Source organism: Engystomops pustulosus, chromosome 2 (genome assembly GCF_040894005.1).
Source record: "Engystomops pustulosus chromosome 2, aEngPut4.maternal, whole genome shotgun sequence".
In the NCBI taxonomy this organism is placed as follows: domain Eukaryota; kingdom Metazoa; phylum Chordata; class Amphibia; order Anura; family Leptodactylidae; genus Engystomops; species Engystomops pustulosus.
In genome coordinates, this window is record NC_092412.1 from 213107547 (window position 1) to 213126375 (window position 18829).

The following is an 18829-nucleotide window of genomic DNA, read 5'->3' on the forward strand; positions in this document are numbered from 1 at the left end:
GTACATAAACCTTATAACCAATAAGAGTTGTAACTGGGTTTTTGCTGTAAAAACCTACCTGCGTGCAATTTTTACAATAGGAAAGTACCATAAACTGGAGCCCTGTGCATGTTATTGTTTCACTATGTTCCAATATTGTTCCAATATTGAAAGCGAAGAGTTTCTCAAGTACAGACGCTCGTACATGCTGGAAGCAATCTGCAGAAAACTCAGTCTTCTCTGATTTCTCCGCTGTTAGTCTTGCACCTGTGCTTGGAAGTATCGTGAGGAGTTCATTGATAAAAACTGGACGTCTTTTCGCCCTGGTGTACAGCTAACAAATGAGTTTGATAAATCCTCTGTTAACAGAGTGAAGTGGACAGACAGACAGAGAATAAGCGAGAGACAGATAAACGCGGAGAGGAGAATTCTGCACCCCCTCTCTCTGGCTCTGCTCCCATGTCTATTTCAGCCAGAATTGCAGAACGTCAGCCAAGAAAAATGAAAAAAGGAAAAAAAAAAAGAAAAGAAAAAAAAAGGAAACAAAACAAAATAAAATATTCCCCCCTCTTCTACCAATAATAAGGGGGGTGGGATGGGGCTGCTGGCACTGTTAGAATGACGTCGTGTCTCTGGCTGCCCCTCCCTCATTGGGGATGTGAGCTGAGCGGCGGGATAAAACCCAGCATGTGTGAGGGGACGGGGGCATTGTGAGACATGGAGAGCATACGGCCTGCCGCTCCACTTCGGAGCATCATCCTGCTTCTTGCCTTCTGCCAAACTACGCTGCAAGGAGGTGAGTGACCATGCACACATCAATGCACCATCACCTACAGACAGGGCCTTATACAAATATATTCTACAATGTTTCAGCCAGTAGGTACATTTTATACACCATATCATATACATTACATCCACCTGTCTGAAATACACTGCAACTATATACTGGCACAGAACAGTCCCATTCTCTTACTTTGCATGTTCATTGCCCTCTCTATGGGATCTTGCACCCAGATTTTGGATTTCTGCAGTTCCCAGGTACAACTAAACCTCAGATCTGAAAGCAAACACAGGGTGACAGCCAGACTCATGGAGTAACTAATGTACTTGCAAATACATGTGAATTCATTCAGTTTCCACATGAAACAGATCTTTACTAGCGATGTGTAAAGAATCCTAAACATTGTGGGACCCTGGAAACCACACACACTCTACCTCTCATACTTGTAAAGATGCACAGACATAAGAGGGTGAACTTTTCAGCACTAGAATATTGGGACCTTATATTCCAATTTTTTGAAACTTTCAGCTAAACACGTATAGACTATACTATTACCTTGCACACTTCAGCAACAAGATACAGATGTAGCAGTGCTAAGGTTGTGGTGGATTTACATGCCATGTCCCAGGTACTGCATAGTGATGAATTGCAATGTTTATCACAGCTCTGACAATCTATCATTGCTATATCATGACATCATATATTTCTATGCATCGCCTAACCCTATTTCTAGAATAAAAGAGCAATTATAATAATAAGACTAATACATATAACACACATACCTGTATATATAGAAGACCTTCCTCCTACATATGTAGTGTAGAGTTTTCTCACCAGTTCAGAACTTTAGAAGCAATAGGTTCTCCTTAGGTTTGTCACTCATGTACAGTGTAGCAGTGTGTACAGTATGCACAGGGATAAGCGTATGGAGTTGTAGCCTGGATGGATACTAAGCACTCGTAGAGGGCTGGGTTTAACTCCACAGAGGAAACAAGTGTCTGAATTGCTGCCAAATTTCTATGGACCATAAGTGCTTTGAAAAGAGAATTTCACAGTGATTTGCAGCTAAATGTCTTGTCTATTGCAGAAAGCTGAATTCTTTATGGGGGTTATGCCATGCCTTTTACACTAATTGGGAATGAAGTAGACTAGTATACATGGAAATAGTACATGTAAACACATCTCCAGCTATAGAAAAGGTTACTACACGAATCCAGCTAGGAGGGAAATCCTGCATATGTTTGCCTTATGTGTGCACCGCCTGATAATTCTGTAAAGTTTATTTTTAGACTTTACATTGTGGACTAATCCTGCGATATTCACTTTTACATATATACACTTACCAGACGTTATATATTCAGTCATATTTTATGATCTCTAGATTCTTGGTAACATTAAGCTGTAGTCTATGGCAAGGTGATCCTAATGCATAGAAGTCTTTAGTATCCATGTGCCCTGGTGTTTTATATGATAATTAATTAAACTTAATATATAATTGTTTATGATTACATATTATATAAGGATGTATAGGATGGTGGCAATTCCATATTGCAACCATTGCTTATATATTCATGTGGGGAATTGATTCTGCAACCATACACAGAATGGGGCTCATTCACACTTGAGTTTTACAGATTTATATTTACAAAGTTTTTTCTTAAACATTGACATTATGTTTAAATAATTATACTCACAATTCCATTTTCATGCTATTTAAATGTTTGCAAGTTCTAGTTTATCCTAATTGTAGCCTATATTTTTTATATTTAAAATACATGTTCTGTATCTGCACAAATTACATCTGTGTATGTATATCTGTTTTCATTACAAACAGCAATAATATACCGATTTTTTTGACAAAATGAAAAACCACAGATTCAATTGGTTATATAAGAACTCAAAAAGGGGTACAACATAGAAACAAAAACATAACTAACTGTAAAGAAAATAAAATGCTATTGTATATTTATATTTTCAGAATGTATTTTTAGAATGTATGTAAACTGCATCCTATGTCTTGTTAAACACTGGTTACTTGCTTAGACTAGCTACTATAGTTGGGAGTCTATGGGGTATAAACCTTTGGAGCTGCTGGTAGTGATTATTGATAGTGCCAATAATCCACTTTGCCATGGCCAGAGACAGACACAATGATAAAAATGAATTACAGTACTGTTAATTAGTTAGCTCTTAATCCAAGAAAAGATTTTGGGATTATTACTATGAGGGATATTATTACTACGGAATAGTAAGCAATTCAGAACTACTAGCACCTTAGGTCCACAAAGTTCTAGTAAAATATAGTCATAGTATAGTAAAGTTATGGTAAATTATAGCATAGGCTTAGTTTGGCATATGTAAATCCCATTGTTTACCTTATTCTAATAATCTATATATTATGCAAATACATGGCATTTAGCAGTGTTCACTGTCCATGGTATGTATTTGCTAAGGTGACTATATTATAACTCATTGATGTCCCTGCTATTAACATGTTGTTTGTAGATCCTGGATTCTTAACCTGCCCTATGTGTACCCTGGAAGGATATGACAATAGACACTTTTATCTAACTCATAGGGAATACGTTTATAACCAATGTGTTCCAACTGTGATCAGGAGAAGGGGGACCCACAAATCCTCTCAGGTGCCCCATAAGTAAGGAACAGTGATACACATTCATATATTTCCATGGAACTTCCGGGATGGCGATCATGGGATGTCCCATAGAAGCAAATGGGGCGGTGGTTAAGCATGCGCACAATCGTATCCCCATAACACTTTTATGGGACACACCTTTCCATATACATGTTTTGTGCAGTATAGGGTACCATAATTGCTTTGGGGAACTTTATATGTGATTAGTTGAGTATAGTATAGATTGACTATAACCTTATATTTGCGAATTTTGTGCTAGTTCACTTTCCAGATGTATACTGATGTATAGTAGATGCTATCTGCTTGTTCATTGTCTAGCAGTGATGGGCTTCCACCTACGTACGGTATACGGTGTGTTAGCACTTACACAAGTAATTGACACAGCCAATATGAAAGGACTCACTTCATCACAGTCTCTACTACAGGATTCTGCATATGTGCACATTCTGCAGCAGGGTTACAATTTAAGGTCCCCATGAGATCTTGTCCTGTTTGGGTTGGGTACCTGTCTATAAAAGTCAGATCAGCCGGACATGTTCTATTTAGGTTCTCCTTATCCTTGTTATTCTTAGATTCAGCTGAAATCCACACTCTAGGAGAACTGTAGTAGAGATCTGTTTCTGCAGATATTCCAGATGTTTTCTGTCAAGGGAAGCAAAAGCTTTAACTTGCAAGTGAAAGCTGACACATTCACATAAGACACGAAAGCAAAGGCTAAAGCTGTTAACGCCTTCCTGCCAGCAAGGACCTGCATACCTATGGAGTCACATTCACATTGCAAGGGAACCTATATTGTACTACAACTTTAAATATTCCATGTTATAAGATTATCAATTTTACTTGAGAAGTTAATAGTTTTCCGGCACACATTGGGTTAACACAGAACCGCTTTCAAGCATCTTGATTCCCATTACAACATCCTGTACTATGTCTATTACACTGGTAATTAAGCAAAGATATGCAGCGTGAGATAGCGAGCGGGATATGTATAGGATTATCTGAGCCCCTTGCAGATGTGTCCTCTCTGGATGGGAGCCTGATGGGGGTCTCCTACAGATTTGTACAACCATTGCAGGCATAACATAAAGCCGGATTGGCTATCCGTAGGCTGGTTCTTGGAATGAGGTTAGAGCAAATAACAACAAAGAAACAATAGCAGATGTGATTTCATGGATCTGTTGCAATTGTTGGACATTTGTTTACAGTTTGGGAATCATCAGTAAATCCTCTGTTAAGTGATTGGACCAGAAATGATAAAACAAGGGCATTGTGGGGGTGAAATTTGATGGATCTTTCCAAAATGTCATGGATTACTTAGCAGTGTATTATAATGTATTGTCACCAATGTAATAATGGCATGGTGGGTTCAGGTCACTTAAAGTAATTGAACATATTGTTTCTGGACTTGGCATACCATAGCAGGAGGTTTGGCAGAGTTTATAAAAGCATCTGGGACCAGGAGATTAACCACTTTGTGACTGCTAAGAGGCCCAGCATCTCTACCCTGAAAGGGAACCTGTCACCATATTTAAACCCCTAAAACTTGCAACTGTCCAAAATTGTCCTTTCTAGAATCCCCCCTTATGTGTGAAATGTCACCCATAAAAAAAATCTCCTCCAAAATCACATGCAAATGGGAAGAGTCATATTTTGCCTGAGATGAGTCAAGTTTAGAGGTTTTAGGGAGAGTGTCACTTCAGATGCCCCTATCTTCAGTTTCATAGCACCTAGAAAAAAGCTGCTGGTGTTATATTAAAGATAACAATCTGATCCTAAAAATGGCATCAGGTTTTTGCTATCTGCTACAGAACTTGAGATACAGGCAGTTACATCCAAAGACAAAGATCCAATTTCCTCCTATTTCTTTAATTCCCTATATAACCACCGGTTTGGTAGCTCACCAGTATTGTACCAAAAGCATATTTCTAGTTACTATAGAAGATAGGACATCTGAAGTGCAGCCTCCAAATGGGACTCATCTCAGGCAGATATGACTTTTCTCTCATTTTCATATAACTTTGCAGGAGAAATGTTTATAGCTAAACACCCAATAGTTCACATAGAATCTTGTAGTTTAGTAAGGATAAAAATTGGGAGCAGAGACCCTTGAAATAAGATTTTCATAATTAAAAAAGATGGTTACTTTCTGATCTAAACAGTGCCACAGCTTTCCATTGGTTGTGTCTGGTATTGCAGTTCAGCTCAATATAAGGTAATGGGCTGACCTGCAATAATACATGCAACCTGTATGGTGCTGTACTCCAGTTCCTGAACTCATATGTTTCTGATTAGAGGGATAAAGATGGCAGATTTATCAACTGAATGCAGGTCCTGTAGCCTGAGAAGACACTAAGGATCCTCGGCCTCATTTGAAGAAACAATTGTAGGTGGGCTTTTAACTGGTCTTGCATTGGGGCTAATGACCTTTAAGTTACACGGCTGTTACACATCATCATGACAGGGTGTCAAACCATATTGACCCCAAAGTTACAACCTAGCCTGGTCTCTACAGTTTAATAGAATAATAAATAACACATTGAGGAGGGAACACAAGTGTGATGTCATGATAAATGATATGTGATGTCACTAGCAGTTAGGCAGCATAGCCTTTGAACTAGGAGGGCCTCCGGTCTATAAGCCACACCTCTACAGAAGTCATAGTAGTCAGGGACTTAATAACAGCTATATCTACTAAAATACAACATATTCTCTGAAACCAATGATCCTGCCCAGATATTTCTATGTATTAATGCCCTAGACTCCCCGACGGCCGTTTATCATTCACTTTCCTTCTAAACTGTTCTGTTAAAGCAACAGAATTTCAGGAGGAAATTAACCTCATTGAAACCCATGCAATTTTATACTTTGACAGGTCTGGTCCATGCTCGCACCAGATTTGGATCCAGCAGACTCTGATACATGATACTTCTCCCAATTGTGCTTTTAAGAGGTTTTCAGGCGTATTATTTTCCAGAAGATAGAACGAGGTTTGGCAGGACGTTGTTTCCCTTGCTTTTTTGTAGGATATTAACATAAAAGGAAATACTTTATGTGTGAAGGAAAGTGAATACAAGTTAAACATCCTTTTTGCTTTACTTTGCATCCTGTCTCTAGGTTGTTCAGTTCTTGTAAGGAGCCTAATAATTCAGTAGATCAGGTCTGAAATTTTTCCGAAGTGTTATTTAAGTATGTGGATCTTTTTCTTCTTTGTATTATGTGTCTATGGTAGTCTATGTCTAAACCCAAAAGCAGGATTGCAAGTCTTTCAGCTTACATCTGATATCCCTATAGTATTTGTCCTACCTAGATATAGGCTGTAGTAGGCAGCAGAGGGCCCTTCTTGTGTAGGAACAGTAATGCAAGAGCAGTGGCGTAACTGGAAGCTGATGGGCCCCAGTGCAAAGTCTGTGCCAGGTCCCTGACTATAATGTATGGTTTAAAGTAAAAGTCTTGTCATATGGGAAAGTGACACCATAAGGGCCCCCTAAACCTCTTGGGCCCTGGTGCGACAGCAACCTCTGCACTCCCTCAAGTTATGCCCCTGTGCAAGAGCATAGAACATCTCAGTGGTACACATCTAAAAGGTCTTTAATTATAAGTATATAAATTATAAATAATTATAATTATTCAAGCATAAGCCCATTCTCTTGGTTTTGGTACTTTGACATGTCTGGTCCATGCTTATACCATATTTGGAGGAGGAAATAGGAGGAATAGGCAAGGAACAGATAAGGTCTGCTATCATTTTCCTTATTCTTGCCAATAATCATCTAATTTTTTCAAGAACGTGCCCCATTATAATGATGGTGGTGGAATTACCATCATTCTAGCCAATGAGGAAGTCCCCTTGCCATGATCATGGTTATAGACCTTGGTGTAAAAGGTCAATTGCCCAAAAAGTTTGTAGTCCCAACTTGGAATTGTAAGCCAATAAAACCCTTGTTTGTCCTCTGTTGCATCCTTCCTGTTTTAGCTATATTTTAACCTTCTCACCAACAAGAGTCAAAAATTGTGCACAATATTCTATGTGTGTACAATTATCCATATACATTTTCACCTGCCATTTCTCTAACTGAGCCTCCAGCTTCCTAGAATCCATCTATAATATTACACTTATTCCCTCTTCCTTATCTTTCTCTGTATAAATTACTCTGTGTGGTATCATCTAGTCTGACCTTAAAGGGAACCAGTCAGCAGAAATTGACACATAATAAACCACTACCGGAATGTTGCCAAGCAGCTGAACACCTTCCAGATCGTGTTTATTTCATGACCCAGTGTGGTGGCATCAACAAGAAAATCAACTTTGAAGTGAGATGTAAATTGGTTTTATAAAGTCATGGAGGTGGAGAGTTTAACACTGAAGTCAAGCTATCCCTGCCTCAGAGGTGGGGACAGATTGACTTCAGTGCTAAACCCTCCGCCTCCTTGACTTTATGCAACCAATTTACATCTCACTTTAAAGTAGATTTATTGATGATGGAACTATGCTGGGCCATGAAAGAAGCATGATCTAGAAGGTGTAAAGGTTCTAGACAACATACTGCTAGTGGTTTATTAGGCCAATTTCTGGTGACAGGTTCCCCATTAAGGAACAATTTCTCTCTTCATATCTTAAAATTTGTAAACAGTTGATGGAAATCGGTCAATTAAGGAGGATTTCTCAGTATATAAAGTGTAAAATTATCACAATATCCCCCTCATCCACTATGAATTGTATTGAAAATTGTAATTTATGTCATCAGCTATTTTATCTGTCCATTATCTATGAAAGCAGTGATTGAAAACATATCTATATAAAGTTAAGGACTCTCCTTAACCTTTCACTCCACCAAGGATTCTTCTTTTCCATTTATTTTTTCTTGCACTTGATGTCTACATAAAGGAGTAAATTGCTTACATGTGCCGTAGTAGTGTGATGTACTATAACCTTTCAGTAACCCCTCTATAGCAAACATACTAGGATAGTTAGCATGTGCTTTTAAGGCAGGTGGCCAGTAATGCAAAGGGATACCATTCATTTACCACTTCTTAAAAAGGAATGTACACTCTATAAGAAACACCTGTATATGTTTCAGGTCTGTACAATTGTGTAGGATTTAATCACCCTGTCAATAGATAATTTTGAATGCAATATACAATATATATTGTAAAAATACAATATAATGGGGCAAATTTACTTACCCGATCCTGTCGCGATCCCCGATCCGGACGGTCCAACGAAGATGAAGTCAGACGCGATTCACGTAGCTAGTGCACCCAATATCCTGCATGTGTCGCTTCCCCGCTGAGTTCACCTTCTTTTTCCCGGTGCTTGTAAGTGCGGTATCTTGCTACACAATTTGAATTTTAAATCCTGTGCATAGTTGGAATCCGCCGGGATGTCCGACGACCGTGCCCCGATTTGCGTCGCATGAAAGTTGGCGCTATTGCGTGCGCCAAAAAACCCTTCTAAATGTGGCGCAAATTGTGGCGCAAAGGGTCTGCGTTGGGAAACCCGCAGACCCTTAGTAAATGAGCCCCAATATATGTCTACATTTAAATGAAATGCATGTTATTTATAAGAACACTGTCACCATTTACATTAACCTACCCCTCTGGTAGGATATAAAATATCCCCTTTTTATGGGAAATTTCACACTTATAAGCATGTTTCCTTTATTGCTGTGTGCTGACTCTCTGTGCACTCTCCATAGACATGTAAACAAAGATCCTACAGTGATAAATTGGAGGGACCTCCCCCTCTAACCTACCTATATATGTCAGTGAGAGGGACAGAGAGAAAAAATACACACTGGAGGCTGCCATTATGGATGGACTGAAGGAGTGAGAAACAGGTTGTGTAGGGATGCAAAGTGCAGCATGTGGATAACAGGGAAAGGCTAAAGCTCTCACGGGAGGTACAGGTACATATACATGCACAGACCTGTCTAATGAAAGAGATTTATTGAAAAGTGGGCCTTTAAGACACCCCTAACTAATCTTTCAGATCATCTGGCTTGTGGTTCTGTAAGTTACAATAATGGAGATAGAAGTAGTTAAAAAAAGGAGGGGTTGGATCTTTAGATCCTACTGTTAGGCACATATGACATTTTAGATGGCCCTACTGAAATTGGTTGATTTGGCTGATATGACCCAAACATCTATGGATACCTGGGGTTCATTGCTTAAAAAGGAATGAGCAGGAGTGCATATAATATAAGGATGGTGATGGGCTCTCCACCGAGATGTTTCTGAACTTAAATGGGTTGTCCATATCCAGCAAATAGTATTGTTTGTGTAAGTGCTTCAATTTTTTAAAGTACTTTCTATTTGAATTCCTTGTGGTATTCTAGATCTCTGCTTGCTTTTATAGGTAAATGGAGGAGATTCAAATATAGGTTTATTTTAATTTTATTGCTACACTGAAACAGCTTTCCATGAACTGTAGTAACATGGAGGACTTGAGCTGAATAGGATAAGGGGCAGCAAGGAGAAACAGAGGAGGCAAGAAACAATCCTGGAGCCACAGAACATAGAACATAGCGGTGTTCTAAAGAGTTACAAAGCTGTGGAACTTAGGAGGTAACTTGAGCTCCAATGTTTCTTCCAATCTGGGCACACTGTGAAACCAAACCTCTGCCAACATTATACGTGATTTTAACATGAAAGCAAATAATATGACAGAAATTAGTTCCATTCATATATAAGCTGTGAGTGTGTAAGTAAAGGAGAGAGTAAGTAAAGCATATAGTTTCATTGTGATGCTTGATATGTAGGCGTAGTAATAAAAATGCCAACAAATGGTTTAGCGAATTAAAAAAAAAAGTGTGGTCTCTTGCCTAAACACTACTCGAGGCTCATTGGGGCTGCATTCATTATAAGTGCAAAGTAACAACGATAAGGAATATATAATGTTCTGTTCACTCTTCATATCTCAAACATATACCCAGAATATTCCATTTGTGCCTTTACCGTATATACAGCAGGTTGACTTTATCTTATTATGGATTTGTGCTTTATCCTCATCATAAACGCATAACGCCATCATAAATGGAGAGACAATAAGTACAAGAAGTATGTCTATAAATCTTGTAGACCAGAGTTTTGCTTTGTTTAATAACCCTATATTTAGAAAACCTGGCCAGACAATCCTCTTAAATAATTTTCCATGGATCCTCATTGTGAGGGGTTTTAGGCTTAAACTTGATTTATTAAGCTAAAAGTAAATAGACTTTAGTTTAGTCTGAACAAATTTCCACACCACATAAAACTGAACTAAACCCAAACTGTTATACTAGAGTACTCTACACAAATGATTAAAGTTGGGAAGAAATCCATGTAATTTCATGCATTACCATAGGAACAATTAGAACAAAACAATATCTCAAAATAGTTTCTACTGAAGGAGAGGTAGATGCCTCCTAGAAGTGTCATTTGGCCCACAATCTTCTACACTCGGCAATGACACATTGTACCCACATCTTCAATATTAGGGATATTTGTTGCCACTTAAGAACCGTAATATTCTAAGTAATGTCAGACAATAGGCCACATTTACTAAAGCCCCTGCACCAGTTTTCTGGCGGACTTTCACATTCCTTTTTGTGCAAACTGCTTGCATATGTATTTAAGAAGTGTCGAAGACATAAATGTGTTGCACGCGACTCCGGTGCACTGTCGGACCGTGCAGCAGATTTATGCAGATGCAGAGTCCGACAGAAGTGTGTACTAGGAACATTGACCTTAAGAATGAGGATGTAACCATAATCTTATATGGTTACATACCCCTATTTGTAGGACTCAGAATAGTAATGTTCATTGATCTTCAAGGTCTAATGGAGCCCATAGGTTTCTTTGGATTAAGAAAGCCATCTGAGAGTTTGCGAAGATATGATCTGGGCCAGTGGTGGTGAACCTATGGCACTCAGAGCCCTCTCTGTGGACACAGTAGACATTGTCCAAGCACGATCTTGTATATAACCCGGGGACTGCCTGTATATTATTAGTGTATCTAGTCATGTTTTACAGATCCTTAAAACATAATCTTATACAATATCTGTAGTACAAACAACCCCAAGCACAAACTGTAAAATTTCTGCATTGAACTCTTTTCTCCTGACTGTACAATACACGGCCTGTGAATCCTGTCTACAATATTTTCCTTGTAACTTAAACACAATTAATAACTTTCCATGTTCTTGACATGAATGACTGCGAGGGTTATGGAGGTCCTTTTTATAGGGCATAGTATATTACCCCACAGGGGGTTCTTTAATTGGCAGCACCTGCAGCCCACGCTGCTGCCTGCTGCTCTTCCAAAGAAGAAAATGCCTGGTTTTACTTTATACTCGTATTATGTATGACAGAAAAAAGAAACTCAGCCAAGGTCAATCTCGGAGGAAGAGGCAAAGCTTTGGTTGCTTCATGTCCCATCATACTCGGCAGCTGAGTAAGATCAGTGCAGCATTTAAGAAATTTCCTCCTTTTTTGTCCTCATAATAAAAACATCTGTGGATATAGCCTAAAGACCTTACTACCCTTTAATTCTTCCTGATACAAGAGGATACTGTAAACGAGCCTGAGATAGGGAACTTTCCTACACTACATTATAGTTAGTGGCATGCTCATTTTTTGGAATAGTTTTCTTCAGTGTGTAAATTCTAATTGTAGAACTGATAAAGATTTAAAGGTGTCAATTGAGAGGTTTACTATGAGATATACTAAGCTCTGGTTTTGGGATCAAAAGCCAAAAAATACTTTTTGTGAGTTTTTTAACCTAATTTTGACACTGCTTAGTACAGAATGAGAAATTATGCCTATCAGTGTTGAGAAACAATAAATCTTTCTAAAAAGACCTATTGATCTGCTCATCTCCAACCACTCGATAGTTCTGTGTTATCCACTTGACAGGTCCACTTTAATGGAAATCCACCATCAAAATAAAACCTGAAAAACCAGGGACACTTACTCATAGATCCAGGCACTGTGACTGCAGTAATCTTCTTATTTTTTGTTATTTATGGCCTCCTTCCTTTTAAAGTCAACTTTTAAAATTATGCTAATGAGGGACTGGGGCAGTTTGTAGCTTAACAGTTGTTAGTATAGGACCCCCCCCAACTGTGTGCCGAAACTTTCTGTGCTGCAGTGAGATTACATCAGGAAGAGGGAGGGGAAGTGCTAATGGAGCATAACAGGTGCAGAGGGGCAACGAGTTGTGATTCTTCAGCATGGAATGGCTCTGGGAACCGCCCCAGTAGCCCTTCAGGCTCCTAATTTTTTTTTGAAGGACGCCATTGGATAACAAATGTAAGAATATTACATATGCTTGATTTTGATGGTAGATTCCTTTAAATGTTCAAAACTTGAAATGAAAAGTATTCCTATCAATGTTGAAAAATACTAAATCATTTTTTACGCACCTATATATCCTCTATATCAATCTGTTCCGCTTCTCTTGCTCTGTAACCAGAAAGGATCGTAGTTGTGGATAGTAGTAAAAGTTTTGGTGTAGGCCAGGCTAACATTGCTATTTCAGCTGCTGGAACTGACAGCTTGTTTGTCAGTATTTTGTATTGTACATTACAGAGATAAAGTTGTTGGTCATTTGAGACATTGACCTAAAATACCTAATTAGCACAAAAGATCTGTACAAAGCTTGTTTTCAAGTAATTGCCAGAAACAAGAACAGCTGCAGCGCTAATCTGTAAGGTGTCAGAACCCTGGACAGCTGCCCTGAGACAAGGGCTTAGCATAGGCCAAAGTGGTTCCCAGTGCTGTCTCCTGTAAGCTTTATTCCACAACTCGTGATGGCAAGTGGCTTGTTACACCAGGCAGCGGTAGTCATACAATCATTACGATCCAGATTAGAGAACTTAGAGGGCATATGCTTCTTATACTGTAACAGGAGGCACTGTAGTTGTTGGCTGTAGTTCATGGTGCTTTTTCCGATTTTTTCCACTTTTTCGATTATTCCCAGAAAGATGTCTATCATAAATAGACCTGTACCTTAAAGTCATGGGGTGTCATTTATCTTAGAATTTTCTCTTATTTTTGCTACCTTTTTTTGTAAATTTGCTATATTTCACCTAGAAAAGTTAGCAGCCTAAAATTCTGCACCTGATATATCTTTAAAATCCAGATGTGAAAATATAGAAAAGTCACAATTTGGGAACAAATAGTGGTTAAAAAGTCACAAATAAACTCCATTCCTGACCAGGTGTAGAAAAAACTTTAGAAGAAGCTGCAGTAGAGTTTGAGACTTTTGTGCGACTTTTTACAAAAAGTCGCAAAACCCCCATTGACACAGCTGCCCAATATATCAACCTTCAAAAGTCAGAAAAACAAGTAAAGATAAGCACAAGTGTCCTGACTAAAGATAAATGACCCCCCATGGTCTTAGTTTGGGACTGTTGAGCACAAAAAGGGTGAGAAAGGAAAAACAATTACCCATTTTTCTGTTATGGTGGTAAAACCATTATAAGTGGCCCAGCTTGAGGATCACATTACTTACCACATGCCTGTGGGGGTAGGAAATGGGAAAAACACCCGATGCCAGAACAGCTAATTTGGGAGTGATGCCCTTACCTTTTCTCTCAATTCCATTTATCTAAAGATGTGTGGTGTGGGAAAACCAACTCTTATGAAAAACAAGATATTGCAACACACTTTCTACCTTATATAGTGTGACTTCCCACTCAATGTAGTGTGCATTGCAGGTGAGCTATTCTAAAAGTGTTCCACATAAAGATGGCTCCACCGTCCACCTTTTCCTTATTTCTAATCAAATATTTAATCCCAACCCTATAACATATCATTTAAGGTTGCATTTCACATCAGTGGCTACATATAGACAGATATAGGATATGGTTTTGTAATGGTAAAATAGTATTGTCTTGAAAAGCTCATCGTCCATTGACAAGAGTAAAGGTAAGGAAGTCATTGATCACCCTAGCACATAACACCTAACCTTGAGGCCATAACGTAATGATGAGCCCAAAAGTTGCCAGGCTCTCCATGGACCACCTGGCAGCACTTATGTGGCTCTCCCACTGCAGTTTGTTTACTAAATGCCCCTAAAGCCAGTATTGTTGCAGTGCTCCCCCACGGCCGGCAGTCTTACACTGAGATCTGGCGCTGGTGTATCAGATATTGTGCGCTCCAAATTCCTCTCACGCTGAGATCAACAGTTCTGGAATTCTTAATTCCTCCGGGGTTTTAGTAATCAAACACACACCTCTCATGTGGGGTTGTGGTTATTTGTTTTAACCCCGTCACTGCAGTGCGACCTGCCAGACATTCTTGAACTAACCATTTCGCTGCCAGGAGGCTTACCTAGCCAAATGCAATCCCTTATCAAGGATCTGACAGATACGACTCTATAAATTCATCCAGGCTTTGCATTACAGTTCAACTCTTTCCATGAAAAGATTATGCAATAGAATGTCTGGAATATGGTCCAAAATGCTGAAAATGTTAGGAAATTGAATCCATAATCATTCATACTTAAGCTTCATGACAGCGCTGGATTTACTAAGCCACTAATCACCGATTGTCTGTGTCCACACCAAAGGAATGTGTTTATTATGAGGAAAAGTAAGGTTCAACGCATCTCGTAATATCAAAGAGATGCAAAACACAAAAATATGATAAACCTCAGTTCTGAGCAGTACATGAGACATTACACAGGCCCTATGGAATATGTCACAGCAGTGGATGATGTCTATTATAGTCTATCAGTGATATAGAACATTTGGCATGCAGCTTCCCTGTGAGGCTATGTCATTGCGTCATGACTTGCAGAGACTGTCTTATGCAGAACTCAATTGAAAACATACAAATCAATCCACCAAGCACTTACTACAACATTATGGTACCATTTACAATATCAACGTCCTCATAAAAAACATATGGCTCATATCGGTGGAAATCCTGTGCACTGGGTAGAGAATTGCAGGAATCGCTCCATTAATCCTAGTATATATAATGGAAATGTCAGTGATGCTATGTTAAACTTACTCCATCAGAGATCTGCTTACTGTAAAGATATTTGGAGAAAAAAACTCACAACTCTAATTAGTATTTTTTACAAATGTATAAAAATAAGGAATAAGAAGCTTTAGGAAATGGATACTTTTGCAATATTGAAAGATGTTAGACCTGGGTCATTGACAGAAACTATACATTATATAGGCTGAGGAAGTAAAAGTAATAGTTGTGTGAATTACAGACACATTCGTCTGTGTCTAAGAGTAAGTCCTGTGGTTAGAGTAGCATCTTCAGAGCTGCTTCTTACTGTCTTTGGTCTCCATTCAGAAGTGATGAAGCGGGGTAGACACAGTTCTACTCTGTACTATCCTCCCACACTCCTCACTCCTTATTTATCAATTTCAGCTTCTAACTTTTTTGGATTATTATTTTACTAGGGGAACAAACTCCTACATTGATGTGGGATTGTCCACATGACAGCTCACATGCAACCAGTGTTATACATGCAAATGTAATATGCTAAAAGCATTACCTAAACTAGTACCAAAACTAAATATAAGCTTAAAACATATTAGATTAAAACATATTAAAAAATAAAAGAGAAATATATAATATTGTACCATTTTACATAGCATATAACAATATATAAGCAAGTAGAGTTTTAAGAGTTATTGTAATTACAATACATTTTGTAAAGAAGCCAACATTGCGATCAGTTGATCAACTAAGGTGATGTGATGATCACCTTTTAACACTGGGGGAATCTATGGTTATCTACATGTATTTTTCAGCAGCCAACTACATAATTTAGAATTAAACACTAGTTATTGAAATTCATAAATCTCTTAAAGTGCAGTTCTTCCTTCTGGTACTAGGTAGAAGATCCAAATAGTGTACCCCACTCTGTGACATATCCTCATAGCACATAACAGAAACCCCCCTTAATCTATTGTCTAAATTAATAGATATTCATTAATAATCGACTTATTTACATACCATGTAACAAATTTCATAGCATCATATTGGGGCACATTTACTTACCCGGTTCCTGCGCGATCCCCGATCCAGACTATCCGACAAGGATTAAGTCTGCCACGATTCATGAAGATCGTGCGCCCTATATCCTGCATGTGCCGCTTCCCCGATCAGGTCCGCCGGAGTTCACCTTCTTCATCCCAGTGCATGTAAGTGCTTGGAATGCGACCCAATTTTGAAGTTAAATCCTGCGGTTTGTCCAAGTCCATCAGATCGCCTGACAGCCCGCCCCCCGATTTGTGTTGTATGAAAGCCAGCGCAATTGCGCCAAAATCTGAACGCATGCACCAAAACCCCCTCTTAAATCCCTGTCTCAGCGGCGCAAAACGGAAATCGTTGGGATGTCCGATGAAAGTGCAGTCCGCAGGCTTTATTGTTTTGAAAAGCTGTTCATCTTAAGACACAGATACATACATGGATATGTCCAGCTAAGTAGAAGGTAAAGAAGGATTCATCTGTACATAAAACAGGTTAATTTTTTTTCATTGACAACTTCTTTCCATTCCATAAGAACAGAATCCTAATCTGACATATTGATGTCTTTCTTCACAATTTTTCAACAAATCCTGTCCCTGTCTTGTCCCCGCAATTCCATCCCTATCCTTTCCCCAGAATCGTTGACCAGTTACATCATGGTTAATTCATGAAAACTGAGCTGACAGGAGATTTGCTTGGTTGGTTGTTAATCATTTCGATCGCTAATTTGATAAGTGTGCGCCGTGTCATAGCATCCATGAAAGGAATGCAAGCACAAAGGAATCCAAGGTCCTACATGATATCATAATCTGGAGAGATGTGTGCAGTGTTATTCTGACCAGCCCCACTGTTTGGCTTTCCTTCCCCTGTAGAGGAACTGAGCCAATTTGCAAGATCAATCTATAGTGCTGGACAATTACTAAAATGGGTCATCTGTGCATGAATTATAATATATAAAATCATTATCATGAATGAATATATAAAAATCACCATTTATTAATCATACAAATCTGGTTATTAAACAAAAAATACCCTTATGTAGCACTATTCATGTTGTCAAAATTACATACCGTAATCCCACACAGATAGATTGAAAACCATGAATGTACTGTGAATTTAGCCTTGGACATTTTTGAAATGGAGACAAAAGAATTTGGGGCAGATTTCCTTTTCGAAGTCTACCATCATTTGTATCAATTCAACCAAATATGGTGTAGTTTGCAAAGAACATGGCATTGCTTTGAGGGAATGGAGGCTTCTAATGTTTGTGAGATAGAATGGCCTATAGCTAGAAAGCATCTGGCCTTGAGATCCTATCATAAATATGCAGCAGAGAGGATGGAGATATGCAGTCACAGTCCAACACATGTCTTTGCCACTGTGCTTGATACTGCCAGTCAATGTCACTTGGTTGTGGACTTCATAACACCATTACCATCTACTACCACTGATAGTGATCCTTACTTAAGAAGAAAAGTCTTCAGAACCTCAAAGAATATTGTTTTATAATTGATCTGTTAACTTGAAAGTTTTCTAAAGTCCTAATGAAAATTTCATACAATATCTACCACCAAATAAAGTGATTACAGTTATTCAATGTCTATCTGTTTCTTCTGTCCACAGGTGTCCCTGCTGGAGGACTACCCGGTGGTCAGTATTTACCAGGTGGAGGTGCAGGGGCTTATCCTGGTAAGAACCTTATTGTGATAAAACACTTGCTTGTCTTAATTCTTCATCCCCAAACATTGCAGCTGGAATCTTCTGTGTTGTATAACTATGCTGTATATACATGTATAGTGGTAATTCCTGCCAATATGTCAGCATGTTCTATAGTCGTAATGGGGAATATTGAGTGATATGTGTTTCAGGGCTTCAGCAGGGGGCAGCAAGGTACTAGTGACAGGTTCTTTTAAAGGAACACATAACTGATCCTAGCATACCTAGAGCGAGGGCTCTGAAGTAGGCAAATGATACACTGATTCTTTTTTATGATTAATATGTACAGTTTATAACAGTTTTGTCCACAGATTTATTTTACACATACTTAGATTTTCTATGGTCACATCTTTAATGTTACAAATGTAATGTAAGCCCTCTGTATTGGAAGTGATATACATTAATATTGCATGAGAAACATTTGAATAGTTTGTAATATCATATTAAATAGTGTATTCCTTAAATAATTTCTATTTTAGTCATCTAAATTGCTAAATGATTCTGGTTGGAACTGTTCTTGGTTTCTTTATAAAGGAGGAGCTGGTGTAGGAGCTGGTGGAGTTGGACCTGGCGGAGTTGGACCTGGTGGTGTAGGGCCTGGAGGAATAGGAGGAGCAGGTCAGTATATCTTATTAATTTATAAAAACAGTAAATGGATGTTAAACATTCACAGAGGAAAATAAGGTTCATGTCTATATTTGTATATATTAGTTTGGGGT

At 38.6% G+C, this 18829-nt stretch overlaps 1 protein-coding gene across 3 annotated transcripts in view; it reads left to right on the top strand.

The window, feature by feature from the left end:
• Positions 1-627: 627 nt before the first annotated feature.
• ELN (elastin) overlaps positions 628-18829 on the top strand; it is a 57129-nt gene continuing 38927 nt past the window's right edge. For all 3 annotated transcript variants that reach the window (XM_072138050.1, XM_072138051.1, XM_072138053.1), the window contains exons 1-3: positions 628-775; positions 18018-18083; positions 18645-18728. In XM_072138050.1, the coding sequence (XP_071994151.1) occupies positions 697-775; positions 18018-18083; positions 18645-18728 (229 nt within the window). In that variant the 5' untranslated portion in view covers positions 628-696. The remainder of the gene's footprint in view (positions 776-18017; positions 18084-18644; positions 18729-18829) is intronic.